A 14,686-nucleotide genomic window follows, 5' to 3' on the forward strand; every position below is an offset into this window, starting at 1 on the left:
AACTTAAAGAAGCTAGCTGGATGAACTCACTGGCAGGTTTTACAAGGCATGCAGTAACAGGCTTTTAAAGGTTGTGTAAACTTGCCTTCCAAGCAACACTAGCACGAGAAGGCTGAACTCTGTTGAAGCCTCACACACCTTCAGATTTTCCACTCTAACAGATTTTGTGCTTATTACTGATTATATGCTGTCCCAGAATATTTTACCCAAGGAGCAGTTATAATGTAATATTGTTATATGCATGCATCAAGATTTGGGAAAGTGTGCTCTGTCAAGCTCTGTTTGATAACTGCTGTAAATTTATAGCCAATATTTAAAGTATGTCCTCTCAGAAGTACTTCTAATTTCAATCTCCTTATCCCGTTTTTTTTTTCAAAATGTGTTGAGAGGTTCTGAAGCAAAAGTTTAAAACATGCAAGGGAAAAATGTTTATTTGCATGGCCTTTTGCCAGCAAAAACAAGTTTAATTGAATTTACACAACAGTAACAAGCAAAAAGAGGAAAACAAAAATCAGAACGCTGGCATTTGGCAAATACTGCACTGAGCTACTACAAAAACTACAAGCTGAAAAATCAGTCACCTTCTTGGCAGATTTTTGGATTCTTTAAAAGTTAAATATTCAGAATACATGCAGAACTTCTAGATGGATTTGTACAACAAATGGTTCAAACCCCCTCGAATATCAATAATTGAACATTACTGGAATATTCCGATACAGGCTCGGTGTGTTGATTGAACAGGATGACAAATTTCTGCTTTTAAACTACCGTCGCCCAACTCTGCTCCTGAAGGCTCTTAAAGACTTTGCCATCATTGGTGCAATTTCTAGAAGGAAAAAAGTAAATTACTTGTAGTTAGTTTCTATAAATATACAGTAGATTTATGATGGAATTAAAACAAGCGGCTTTATAAAGAACGCATATAAAAATTTACCCTCAAGAAAGTTTCCACATTTTAATTGTTATACAATAAATTACAGGACAATGGTTTGGGTGTGTCATAATTCTTGTGACGATAGTTTGCGTTTTTTTCCATAATTAGTTCAACTCCCTTTTGACAGCAGGGGTGTCAAACTCCGTTCCTGGAGAGCCGCAGAGAATGCAGGTTTTCATTTTAACGATCTTCTTAGTGACCTGTTTTTGCTTCTAATTTAACTTTTGCTTTAATTTTAATTAACTTGACTCAGGCCCCTTGGTTGTTTCTTTTTCCTTAATTGGCAGCCAAACAATGAGACACAAAGCAAGCCTCCACATGACCAGCTCATCTGTGCCCATCACACAATATCTGAAATTAAAGAAAGGTCTCAGTAAGGTTGATCTCTCAGGTCCCCAAAAAATTGACGGTGTTTTTAGAAAAAACAGAACAAGTTTTGGAAATGTCTCCTGTGGCAGAAAGAGAGCAGCAACAAGCCATGGAATTAAATAACGAGTTTAATTAACAGGAAGAATCAGCTTCTCATTAAGGAACTGGTTAGAGTGAAATTGGTTGGCATTTAAAGCCCCAATTTAGCTGGTCAGCTGTTCGGCTCATTTTTCATCTCATTTCTGTTTGGTTGTCATTTAATGAAGAAAATAATTCAGAGGGCTGAATCCTTAAAAACAAGACTATTAAAATGAAGGGAAAATAAGTTAATTAGCAGTGAAAACTGCTCACTGATTAGAAAAAGGGTTAGAATGAAAACCTGCAGGCATAGCGGCCCTCCAGGCTCGGAGTTCGACACCCGCGCTTTACAGAGATCTATTTTAATTTTGAAATGCCAAAAAAGGCCAAATTAAATCTACGATTCAACATGGAGTAAAATGTGGAAAATTCCATGCGGTGAATACTTTTTATAGTCACTATATATAAACATACAGTAGAATGTAAAAGTTTGAGCCCCCTTGCTTGAAATGTCTTACTGTGAATAGTTAAGTGAGCAGAAGATGAACTGATCACCCAAATGCATAAAGTTAACACAAATGACATTTAATATTTGAAGCAAGATTACTTTATTTCCATCATTCACAGGTACAAAATACCAAAAAGGGCCTGAAGCAAACGTTTGGGAACCCAACATGGTCAGTACTTAGTAAAACCCCCTTTGGCAAGTAACAGCTTGTAAGCACTTTTGTAGCCAGCTAAGAGTCTTTCAATTTTTACTTGGGATATTTTCGCCCATTCATCCTTGCAAAAGGCTTCTAATCCTGCAAGATTCTTGGGCCACCTTGCATGCAACTGCTCTTTTGATATCTATCCACCGATTTTCAATGACATTTAGGTAGGAGGGCCGAGAGGGCCATGGCAGAACCATCAGCTTGCACCTCTTATAGTATTCTATTGTAGACTGAGATGTGTCTCAGATCATTATCTTGTAGGACCCATCCTCTTTGTTTATAATATTTAAAAAAAAAAAGTGTGATGTTTGCTTCCAGAATTTGCTGGTAACTGCACAATATTTAAAATTCTTGCTTCCTGAAAAGTTTTCGCCGATTGTGACAGGTACCTACTAACTTTTGACGGAGTGGCCAGTTTTGTCGACAATAGTGCGACTCTTTGGCACGGCTTTCCCATTAACAGATGAACCAACACTACTTTATATAGCCAAGCTGCAGTCCTAGTAACAGAGCAACGACTAAGATCTCCACAGATATTCCAGGTGTACCTGTTATACTGTCAATGTCAAATTTATTTATATAGCACATTTAAAACAACAGAGGAATGCTGTGGCCAAAGTGCTTTACAATAATAGAATAAAAAGAAAAACATACAATTAACATGAACAAAACAAACCGATGAACATAAATAAAATAGAGGTTACATAATCGCAATGAGAAAACCATCAGTATTACTAAAGGTCACGGAATGCAAGTGAATAGAAATGAGTCTTTAATCTTGTTTTGAACAGTTCAGTTTGTAGACTAGATGTGCTTCAGCAACAGTTCCATATTCTCATACGTTTCTTTCATGTGTGCTGCATAGCCAACAGGTACTGAAGGACAAACGTTGCCATTGTGTAGCAGAACAGCTTTCATGCTTAACATTGACGAATCAATGGAGACACCACTTTCGGGTTGTGATCACAACCCAAGGCCAAGAACAGTCCTTCAATGTCACAACAGAAACAGACTGTCGACTTGTGCAAAAAATTTGGTTATATCATGTCAGCCTCGAAAAACAAATGTTCGTACCTGGTGACAACAAACATCATTCCTACAGTCTCGAAGCCAGCAGCTCGACTTTTGCTTTTGACAGACCCAAATCTCTGAAAAATCGTTCAATTCGGAGTGTGTTATCAGATGTGCATCGCCTGATGAGCACGGTTCAAAATCTGGGTCAATGTCACTGTCAGTACCCTTCATTGCAGTTTCTTCATCTGGTTCGTCGAAAGTCCAATCCTCTGGTGGTTTCGGAATTGGAAGACTGTCGTCATGTGGCACAGGTCTCATTGCTAAAGGCAGATTAGGATATTCAATTGACTTCGTTTTTGGCAGAGAAACCAGACACATTAGTCCAACAAAAGAAACAGTCCGTCACATGATCTTTCTGTTCTCGCCATATCATCGGAACAGCAAACGGCATCGTCTTTCGAGTGCCTCCGAGCCAGGCTCTCAGACTGACAGCACAAGTCACACAGTAAATGTGAGGCGCCCATTCCTTGTCTTGATCAATTTTGCAGCCAAAATACAGAAGCTTTCTTCACAAGAACAGTCATCCAACGTCTCTGAGGCACAAGTATATATTTGCCACAGATATAGCAGAATGTATCGCAGCTGTTATGACATTGACAAGACATATCACCTGACACGTCTATAGCATCAAGCTTACATACTGTTGTATTGCTACAGACACTATACTTTACTATACTGATACGTATACATACACACTGACTATATTAACCAAATGAGCAGGATCAGTGTATGAAAGCCACCTTTATAGCATGCTGAGACAGCGTCAAGCTCGTTCAGACCTACCCAGGATGTCAACTTCCACCCTAGCCTGATTCCATGCCTGGACATGCCCAGGCTGCACAAACTGTTGTTAAGTCACTTAATGGGAGCGAAAATGTTTGGATACAAATATAAGAAAAAATCATGACAAAACTGAAGATTTCTCTGAAACAGTATGTGATTGGTAAATTTTGATGTGATATTCGTGATCAGCACCCAAAAATCAGAAACACCCAACAGTGTTCAAGAAGCAAAAACTTTGTTGTGCAAGGTATAATTATTTGAATCCGTTCTTTCCTCTACCAATGAAATGTTCCCTGTGCCACTAGCTGCAACACAAGCCCAAATCCTGATTGATCCGCCACCATGCTTAATAGTCGAAGACGTGCAAATTCGGCCCCCCTTTGACTTCATCAGTCTGCAGGACTGGTTTCTAAAGTGCATCAGACTTGCCAAGATGCTCATCTGCATACTTCAGGCACTGAATTCTGTGGCTAGGATGCAGAAAAGGTTTTCCTCTGATGACTCTACCACATTTGTTCAAGTGTCACTGCACAGCAGAACACTGCACAGCCACTCCAGAGTCTTAAATCTTCATGAGGGTCTTTTACAGTCACATGAACGTTTTTTATTTGCCTTTCTAGCAATTCAATGAGCAGTTCTTTCAGAAATTTTTCTTGGTCTTCCAGACCTCAATTTGACCACGTCCGTTCTTGTTAACTGCCATTTAACAACATTGCAAACTGAGGAAAACAACCTAAAAAAGTTTTGCTATCTTTTTGTAGCCTTCTGCTGCATTGTGAGCATCACTTCTTTTAATTTTCAGAGTGCTAGGCAGCTGTGTCGAGGCGCCCAGGGCTACCGATTGTTGGGACAAGGTTTGAGGAGTCCAAGAATTTTTCCAGCTTTGCAATTGCATCACCTGGGTTCCCTAATGATGACAAGCCAGAGTCCTAATCTAATCCTAATCATAGTCCATCTTTAACTTTATGCCTTCTGTTGATCAGTTCTTGTTCTGCAAACTTAACTATTCACAGTAATAAACATTTTAAGCAAGGGTGCCTTAACTTTTTAATGATGTACATCTACATTATACACCCCCACCCCCGAAAGACTGGACAGAACCTGTACAAAGAATTCACTTTTAAAAATCATATATGCAGAAGAGGAAAATACATGTCCATATGACAGCCTTTGATCATGCAAGTCACATTTCTAAATGAGACGAAATGAACGTGTTCATTAAAACAGACAAGCTATAAAAGTAATAAAGGGACAATGAAACAACCACCACAGGGACACAGCTATAAACTTGTCACGCAATAGAAAAGCTTCCCCCTCCAAGAACTACAGACACATGCAATAAATTACCAAGTAGTATGATGAAGTGTATGACTTTTGGAACCTTCAGGTCTCGATTTGATGTTACATTAGACAATCTAAGTGAATTGGGTGACGAAGCCTGTTGGGCTAACATTTAGTAATTTTGTAATCTAGTAGATTACACAAAAACACATTTACATGTTAAAATATCAGTAATAAAAAGTGAACCTTTACCCAAGTGTTGATGTGCATAGTTAATGCTTTAACTGCATATTATGAAGTACTCTGGCCCTAATCCAGGGAGAACATTCTGGATTTTTTTCAAATTGCCTTTTTAAATGACTAGATATCCAAGAGTTAGAACCTTGATGTTCTTAGCCCCATTTAGAAGCATTTAATTAAATTCTTTACATACAGCGCGTCCGGAAAGTATTCACAGCGCATCACTTTTTCCACATTATGTTACAGCCTTATTACAAAATGGGTTAAATTCATTTTTCCCCTCAGAATTCTACACACAACACCCCATAATGACAACATTAAAAAAGTTTGAGGTTTTTGCAAATTTATTAAAAATAAAAAAATTGAGAAAGCACATGTACATAAGTATTCACAGCCTTTGCTGTGAAGCTCAAGATTGAGCTCAGGTGCATCCTGTTTCCCCTGATCATCCTTGAGATGTTTCTGTAGCTTAAATGGAGTCCACCTCTGGTATATTCAGTTGACTGGACATGATTTGGAAAGGCACAAAGCTGTCTATATAAGGTCCCACAGTTGACCGTTCATGTTAGAGCACAAACCAAGCATGAAGTCAAAGGAATTGTCTGCAGACCTCCGAGACAGGATTGTCTCGAGGCACAATTCTGGGGAAGGTTACAGAAAAATCTCTGCTGCTTTGAAGGTCCCAATGAGCACAGTGGCCTCCATCATCCATAAGTGGAAGTAGTTTGAAACCACCAGGAGTCTTCCTAGAGCTGGCCGGTCATCTAAACTGAGCAATCGGGGAGAAGGGCCTTAGTCAGGGAGGTGACCAAGAACCCGATGGTCACTCTGTCAGAGCCCCAGAGGTCCTCTGTGGAGAGAGGAGAACCTTTCAGAAGGACAACCATCTCTGCAGCAATCCACCAATCAGGCTTGTATGGTAGGGTGGCCAGACGGAAGCCACTCCTTAGTAAAAGGCACATGGCAGCCCGCCTGGAGTTTGCCAAAAGACACCTGAAGGACTCTCAGACCATGAGAAAGAAAATTCTCTGGTCTGATGAGACAAAGATTGAACTCTTTGGTGTGAATGGCAGGCGTCACGTTTGGAGGAAACCAGGCACCACTCATCACCAGGCCAATACCATCCCTACAGTGAAGCATGGTGGTGGCAGCATCATGCTGTGGGGATGTTTTTCAGCGGCAGGGACTGGGAGACTAGTCAGGATAAAGGGAAAGATGACTGCAGCAATGCACAGAGACATCCTGGATGAAAACCTGCTCCAGAGCGCTCTTGACCACAGACTGGGGCGATGGTTCATCTTTCAGCAGGACAATGACCCTAAGCACACAGCCAAGATATCAAAGGAGTGGCTTCAGGACAACTCTGTGAATGTCCTTGAGTGGCCAAGCCAGAACCCAGACTTGAATCCGATTGAACATCTCTGGAGAGATCTTAAAATGGCTGTGCACCGACGCTTCCCATCCAACCTGATGGAGCTTGCGAGGTGCTGCAAAGAGGAATGGGCGAAACTGGCCAAGGATAGGTGTGCCAAGCTTGTGGCATCATATTCAAAAAGACTTGAGGCTGGAATTGTTGCCAAAGGTGCATCGACAAAGTATTGAGCAAAGGCTGTGAATACTTATGGACATGGGATTTCAGTTTTTTTTTATTTTTAATAAGTTTGCAAAAACCTCAAGTAAACATTTTCATGTTATTATGGGGTGTTGTGTGTAGAATTCTGAGGAAAAAAATGAATTTAATCCATTTTGGAATAAAGCTGTAACATAACAAAATGTGGAAAAAGTGATGCGCTGTGAATACTTTCCGGATGCACTGTAAATGAACCCTGTTAAGTGTTTGACTTCCTTTTAGCATTGTGCTTTACAAATGGTCAGCAATGCGTGCACGTGTCACTTTAAGACATCTATAAAATTATGCTTTCGCACTATCACCAGGAACCAAATAAAAATCATGAATAACCAGGTTCTCCATTTTCACTAACTTCTACCTATTTTTTTTTTTTTTTGCTTTTTTCTTTCTTTTCTAACAAGACTTAAATCTTTCTAATGGACATACTCGACAATATGCTCATTTACTTTTGGGTTTTTCAGGGGGACATGAGACTGTCTACAGCAGCATAAACACTGAATGTTAGGTAATACACAATTTACTGTATATTAGTAATCCACCGAGGTAGAAAGGTTAAGTAAGGTAGTAACAGGGCAACCTTGCAATTGTATGAAAATTCTCTCACTGCCATCACACGCATATCTCCATTTTAAATGAAAGCCTTTGGTTCAGAACATGAATTAGTGAACTTTCATGTCATGAACTATAGCAGACCTGACATAACTGATCAAGGAACAAAAACAGCTGACAGTCAAAAACAGAACATGTGTAACTTAATCTTTAGGCTTCAGCAACTGACTTTCTTTTGCTTAAAGAGGCAGCAAACAATTTGTAAAGGACTGTTTAATGTACAGAAACTCAAACTTGTATTTTGTCTTTTTGCAGCTGGGTGAAAATTTTTCAAGAATGCTTATGGCAAGAGATAACTAAACATTTTAGATACACACTTTTATAATTAACAAAAGATGGTGTTTAACATTGAGTATTTAAGGTAAAAATAAGGAGACCACTCCTGAAAAAATGCTTCAATCACACACAAACTTTTGTTGCACATGGAATGCTTCTAGCTTGTTGAAGAAATACATTACAACTTCAACTATGATTTCACTGAAACTTACAGCTTTGTTGTCCACATTAAAGAAATGGTTTTGTACTTGCATCTACTGTATCTTTGTATTTTATAACTATTCAAACTAAAGTTCCTAGATTCTATCTAAAACCTTTATCAGATTTAAGGAACATAAGGGTGACACTGTGGATTTGATAATCTGACAATAAAATGTTATTAAAACAGAGATAAAGGTTACTTGAACTTACTCCTAACAAACTTCTTTGGATCCTGACTTGCCCTTGTATTTGGTGGGCTGACATGGTCCTTACTGAACTTCTGTGATTCATAGGAGTTACATTTTCCTTTATTTTCTGAAGATCTTTTAGGAGAGAGAGTAGAGACAGAGAGAGGAATTACATTTATTTAATCACAGTCTAATAAGCCAAAATGGCTCAATACACAAACTTTTCAACAGCTATAATTACAAAGTACTGTCATAAAGAAATTAAACAGCTCAATAAATTGTTAAGAAACCACATCAGAGCAGACCCCTGGTAAGTGTCTAGAATTCTGCATACATTACTTCTAGCCAACTACCAGTATGACAGCATAAAATAACAGTTCTGGTGAAAATCCAAAACTAAATATAATTTCTACATTATATTGTCTTCCAGATGTCCATTTTCTAACCCTTCGTAATCTAATCAGGTTTTGAGAGGAGCTAGTGACTATCCTGCTGCTGAAGTATATGAATTTCCTCTTGGGATTAATAAAGTATCTATCTATCCATCCCAACGGTATTGGATGCAAAACAAAAAATGGCCCTGAAACAGGTACACATATGTACATGCAGGAGTGAAATGTAACGACAACCAGACATCTTACCCTATTTGGAATTAAAAGCAAACTCCGCAAAATATATATTCTATGGAATACGCAGGCAAAGATTCAGAAAAATGCTAACGAGAAAGCAAATAATGTTTTAACAAGTTTAACCTGTGTACCAACCTTATCTGATGGCAGTTTGTGCCAAATGTAAGGTAGACCATTTTGGAATGTAAAATGTCGAACAAAAGGTAATTCAAAGATTTACTGCATACATTTTATTAAAACTGCAAAATCATATCAGCTTTTTAAAAAAACAAAAAAAAAATGCTTTGAATGTTCAGTTTTCAGATTGTTAGCATACTGATATGATTTGTCGTCATACCAATGAAGATTACATCCATGTTACAAAACATACCTTTGTCTCTCAAGAGACTGCTGTGGATGTAGTGACCCTGCAGTGCCACGGATTTCCTGTTGCCGACGTACCTCCCTGGGTGGTTTGGCAATAGAATTAACAAAAGCCAGTTTCACCTTTCTACCTGAAAGTATAAGAAAGATTCATTCAGATTCCAAAAAAGGCAATGCATTTTAGTATTCACATTAAATAATCTTTAAAAATAAATGTATACACATGGATCTGTATTATTTACATAAACAATGCTGGATATTTAAATTTTAAATGTAAACAACCTGTAAGCTTAAGGGGGGGGGGGGGGGGGGGGGGGGGATGGGATGTACAACAAGAAGCTTTTATATACAACTTTCATGTGAAGTGCCTTGAGCATGGGAGAGGTGCTATATAAATAAAATGTATTATTATTACTATTATGTTACCAGGACTACTCTGGTGAAACAAGTCTATCTTTGTAAATATCAAAGGCATACCAAAGTAAAGTCAAATTTTACAATGGTCACTGTTTAAAGTATTAATAACTTTTGTTTTTATTAATTACTCTGTCTTTATTGATCAAAAAGATTACATTTAGACTTGCTACATTAGGTACTTCCAACTGTACACATTAATAGTAAAAGGAGAGAACAGAATTGAAAAATCTCTCTGGTTGTATCTAAAGTTCTGAAACAGATTCAAATTAACCATGAAGGATAACAATTTGAGCTTCATCTTAGGTGAAGTCTACACTTCCATTAGAATACAACTCTGTAAAAATTGGAAAAATGAAGAGGTTTTGCCTGTTGCAACAGATTCAGAAATTATAACTTTTGAAGACTAGAATAAAATATATATTAGCAATGCAATACCAAAATTGCAATTACCTTACCTCATTTTCCAATTTTGCCATGAAGCATTTAAAAATAATTTGCCTAATGCTATGGTCATCATGTTTCCTCTGGTTAGGAACATTTTAATCCTCGTCATACCAAGTACAAATACTGAAGTGAAGTAATCTGTTTTGGTCGCTCTACCACTAGAAAACCTCTCTTTTTAACCTCATACTGTTTTGTACACATGAACATTGGGTACATCCTAAATTACACTGCTAACAAACCCATCACTGATAAAATCAGCCATGCACCAAATGAAATTCTTTAAAATGCACACATAGGACAAACACAATCAAACATCTAAAACACACACACCACTCCCACGATGTGGCAGCTTTACAGACTTTCCCTATTCATGTGACAAAAGCCAACTGTAGTGTCATCTTAAGAGAATTTAAGGTCTGGATTATTGTAGATATCTATAAGTAGTCTGAGAGACACTCGCACCCCTGTCACTAGTAGGATCCTGCAGGCTGCAACTAGCCCAGCCTTGGGAGAACCAATTAAGCTTTTTTAAAATGGCAATATCCTAAAGCCAGTCTCATTTAATATTATGCATTAGTGTCACCCATACACCAAATGGGAATTTCTGCCATTATTATAAGAGATTCAGGTCTTAACTTTTATAAAAGGAGCTCCTCAGTGTTACATAATTTCACTGTGCTGTATAAAAGGGAGACGTTCGTCCATCTTGTAAATCTATTTATCTAGAGAAGGCTAAAGGCGAAACTGAAGCCTATTCTCAGCGAGTATCAGGTACAAAGCAGGAACAATCCATAGGCAGGATGCCAACCACCCCATTGCAGGGTGAACACATGCACAAACATACATGCCAGCGTCCACTTCTCATTGCCAGTACACCTAAACCCGCATGTCTGGACTGTGGGAAGAAACTGGAACACCCAGAGAAAACCCACACAAGCACAAAGCCCAGGCTCCTTATTGCGAGGCAGCACTGCTACCACTGCACCACCATGCCGTCCAAGAGGGAGACATCCGTTTTCAAACTATGTTGATTTTTCAACCCTTTCACCCAACCAACATTCCCCACACAAGTCAAGAACAAAACCTGCATGGCAGATTAAAAACCTGATAGGACCAACACTGCTAGTTTACAGATGTAAATTATGCCTAAACACACTTACTTTTGAAATATGAGGAAAACCAGAGTAAAATAGTGTAACAGATGTAAAATATACTAGACAGCCTTGGGGGAAAAAAAACTTGAATGTCCTATTTAAAAAAAAAAAAGGACAACTGGTATTAAATATCCAAATGAATCATTTAAAAAGGCACACTCTGAGAAGACTTACATTAAACAAAATCAGGAGTCTAGAAAAATGAACTACATTTTTTTTTTTTTTTTTTTAAAAAAAGAAACTATACAGTAGCTCTACTCTGGACCATAACAATCATCTCCCCTAGTCTTCCCAGCTGTAGCTAAAGAGCTGTGCACATCTGATTACAACTTTAAATGGGTTAAACATCATATTACAAAAGAAACATCAAAATATTACTGAATTGGCCTTTAAAGAATAGAAAAAGCCCCAGTCTGAATATATCGGTTATTAAACACTGAAAAAGTTATTTATATCTTCATTAATAAACCTTTACTCTAAGACAGTATGCAAAGAAGACGTGTAACGTCAAACCAAATAATTCCAACCAAAAACATTGTATGACTCAATTTTGTATTTTAGACTATACAGACATCAAGCAGGTTAAACTATTTTCTAAAAAAAAAAAAAAAAAAAAACACAATTTGTTTGACCGTAATCCAACAAGATATCGGTTTCAAATTGTCCAGTACTTTTTAAATATATAAAACTGACCCTTCAGTCCCCACTTTTTTTAACAAAACAATTACTGAAGATTTTTGCATTCTTAAATACACACAAACACACATCCATTTCCAGTGATCATTATTGACATAGCTGAGGCATGACAAAAAGACATCCACCAGTCTGACATCATGCACTGTCTTTGCACATTCACTAATATGTGAGGCACCCGTGCTAACCAAGTATAACCAGAGCCATAAAATTCCAAAATGATGCAAACCAATTACGCAATAAAAGATAGTAAGCGGTTTGATGTAAGCTGGAATTAGTTGCAACTATGATGGCACAATCTACTTAGGCCAGGATCAAGGTCAAATAACCTTAAAATTAGATTAAGCAAAGCTTCAAAATAAATCTATATAATAAAACAAAGGCTTCAGTCCTACCTTGTGGCTTTCCAGAATGGGCAGAAGCAATGGTTTTTGTCAGAAACTTAAACTTTTGCTCTCTTTCTGCTAGCAGCCTTAAATACATTTCTCTCCAGGATTCATATTCATCAAGCTGAAAATTTTTGAATTCTTTTTGACAGTGCTTCATCCATAAATCATCAGTTTCACCAATATAAACCTTGAGAAAAAAAAATGTGGAGATGATTAAAAAAAAAAATTAGTTTTGCACAACCTGTTCAATATGACAGAAATCTGTTTTAAATCAGGCAGCTCAATGTTAGGATATCGATCCTGGTTTCAAATCTAATTTCTCTGTTGGAAGAACAGGTGACACTTGGAACACAACATTTGCATGAAGTTTAAGTCATTTATGCTTTTTTTTTTGCTTAAATGAACAGCCTGATTCACATATTTACCCACAGTGTTTCTTCATACATTCTATAAATCTTAATTCTCAAAAAATTCAATTTCTTCTTAGTGAATTTTTTGTTCTGTTTGTTCAAGTGATTGATCACTGCTCAATAGGGTGCCAACGAACAATATGTGAAAAAGTGACATATCTATTTTGTGAAGTCTTACCCTGTAAAAATGTTCCTTTTCATAAAAATGATACATGAAAAAAAATTGAGATGAATATATCGACATTTACTGGTGGCACAACGCTTCTGAAGTCCTCAGTATTTATTGTAAAATCCCCTTTTCAAGTAACTATTATGCTTGTTATTGACGCGTGTTGTACTTGGAATATTCAGCATAACAGCTTTTAAAATAAATTTGTATTGTTTTTATCTATGCCTAGTTTGTTTTTCTATGCTTAGTGTTTACTTTTGTTGCTGTGACACTTGTGTAAGAAACATAAAATAATGCAATAAATAAAAAACCGGGTATTTTTTATATGCTCATACAGAGATTTCATTCATAGTTCCCAAAGTTAAAGGTTAATAACTTGTGTGATTCCAGTATTTTATCATCAACAGGTATACATACTCCTTGCAAATGATAATAGAAGAACTGAGACAACAAAAAGAAAATGTTACAGTGCTGTTAGGCTGTTTGCACAGCGTAGTCCTATAAGCTGGATGGGATTATTTCTTATTGCTATCTGCATATTTAGATTGCTACAATGCTGTACCAAAATTATAAACTTAAAAGTCCTAATTACTCAACACTGCTATATTTGCATAACAGGTATAGGTGAAGAATTTAAGCAAGATGACATCATCCATCCATCCATCCATTTTCCAACCCGCTGAATCCGAACACAGGGTCACGGGGGTCTGCTGGAACCAATCCCAGCCAACACAGGGCACAAGGCAGGAACCAATCCTGGGCAGGGTGCCAACCCACCGCAGAAGATGACATCAGTTGTAGATAAAAAGTCAAGGCAATCGCGACACGGTGTATGGCTTATAGGAGGACTCTCTGAGAACATTACTGGCTGTAAGCTACCTTCTAAAAGACAAGTCAGTTTTTTTCATTTGCATACTGTTGAGAAGAAAACAGTCCAGGATGGAGATTTCACAGGACTTCCTCGTGGACAATCCGAATTCATGGGACAGTAATGAAGCATATATTTCAGCTCAGTGCAATAAACATCTGAAAGTGGTCAATGATGCAGCAGACCGATGGGTGGCACCAATTCATTCACTCAATTCAGCCATCACAAACCAAGAACAGAAACAGTACCTCCTACAAGTTAGAGAAGACGATCCCACACAGTTTCCAGCACCAACAAAAACTCTTAACTCTTTTAGGGCGGATGTCGACAGGAGGGGTTTAGGGTGAATGTCGACATCCAGGGACAGAGGGCGACAATCAGCTGTTAGTGGTGACAAAACTCACGGTCACGTCACAGGCATTCCCTCTGTGCTTGGAGGAATGCTAGACTCATTGACTCCGCAACTAATCCTTGCGTGTGCGTGAATTGTGAAATGTAAACAAAAGCAAGATGGCATCGACATGTCACAATGGAGCGAAGCGAGTGCAGAAAAGAAAACACTCGGCAGACAATGTTTTGCGCATTGCCGCGGAGTCGGACTCTGATTTTTCAGAATCGGATTTTATTGACAGTGATCAGGAGATCGAGCAAGAGAGTGAGAAGCCAGCATCAGCTGATCGGACACCAGCCGATGCATCTACGGCAAGGTTCGCGTGGGAGGAATACACAGACATTGATCCATGGGAGCCGAACTGGCTACCGGACTTCACGGCT

At 38.1% G+C, this 14,686-nt stretch overlaps 1 protein-coding gene across 2 annotated transcripts in view; it reads right to left on the minus strand.

Moving 5' to 3' along the window:
* Window positions 1-424: 424 nt before the first annotated feature.
* eloal (elongin A, like) overlaps window positions 425-14,686 on the minus strand; it is a 40,312-nt gene continuing 26,050 nt past the window's right edge. The window contains exons 8-11 of one of the 2 annotated variants that reach the window (XM_028820818.2): window positions 12,472-12,652; window positions 9,376-9,499; window positions 8,399-8,511; window positions 425-826 (exon numbers count right to left, since the gene is read on the minus strand). In XM_028820818.2, the coding sequence (XP_028676651.1) occupies window positions 765-826; window positions 8,399-8,511; window positions 9,376-9,499; window positions 12,472-12,652 (480 nt within the window). In that variant the 3' untranslated portion in view covers window positions 425-764. The remainder of the gene's footprint in view (window positions 827-8,398; window positions 8,512-9,375; window positions 9,500-12,471; window positions 12,653-14,686) is intronic. The other variant, XM_028820819.2, reaches the window with a different exon arrangement.

The sequence above is a fragment of the Erpetoichthys calabaricus genome, chromosome 15 (genome assembly GCF_900747795.2).
Source record: "Erpetoichthys calabaricus chromosome 15, fErpCal1.3, whole genome shotgun sequence".
Classification (NCBI taxonomy): domain Eukaryota; kingdom Metazoa; phylum Chordata; class Cladistia; order Polypteriformes; family Polypteridae; genus Erpetoichthys; species Erpetoichthys calabaricus.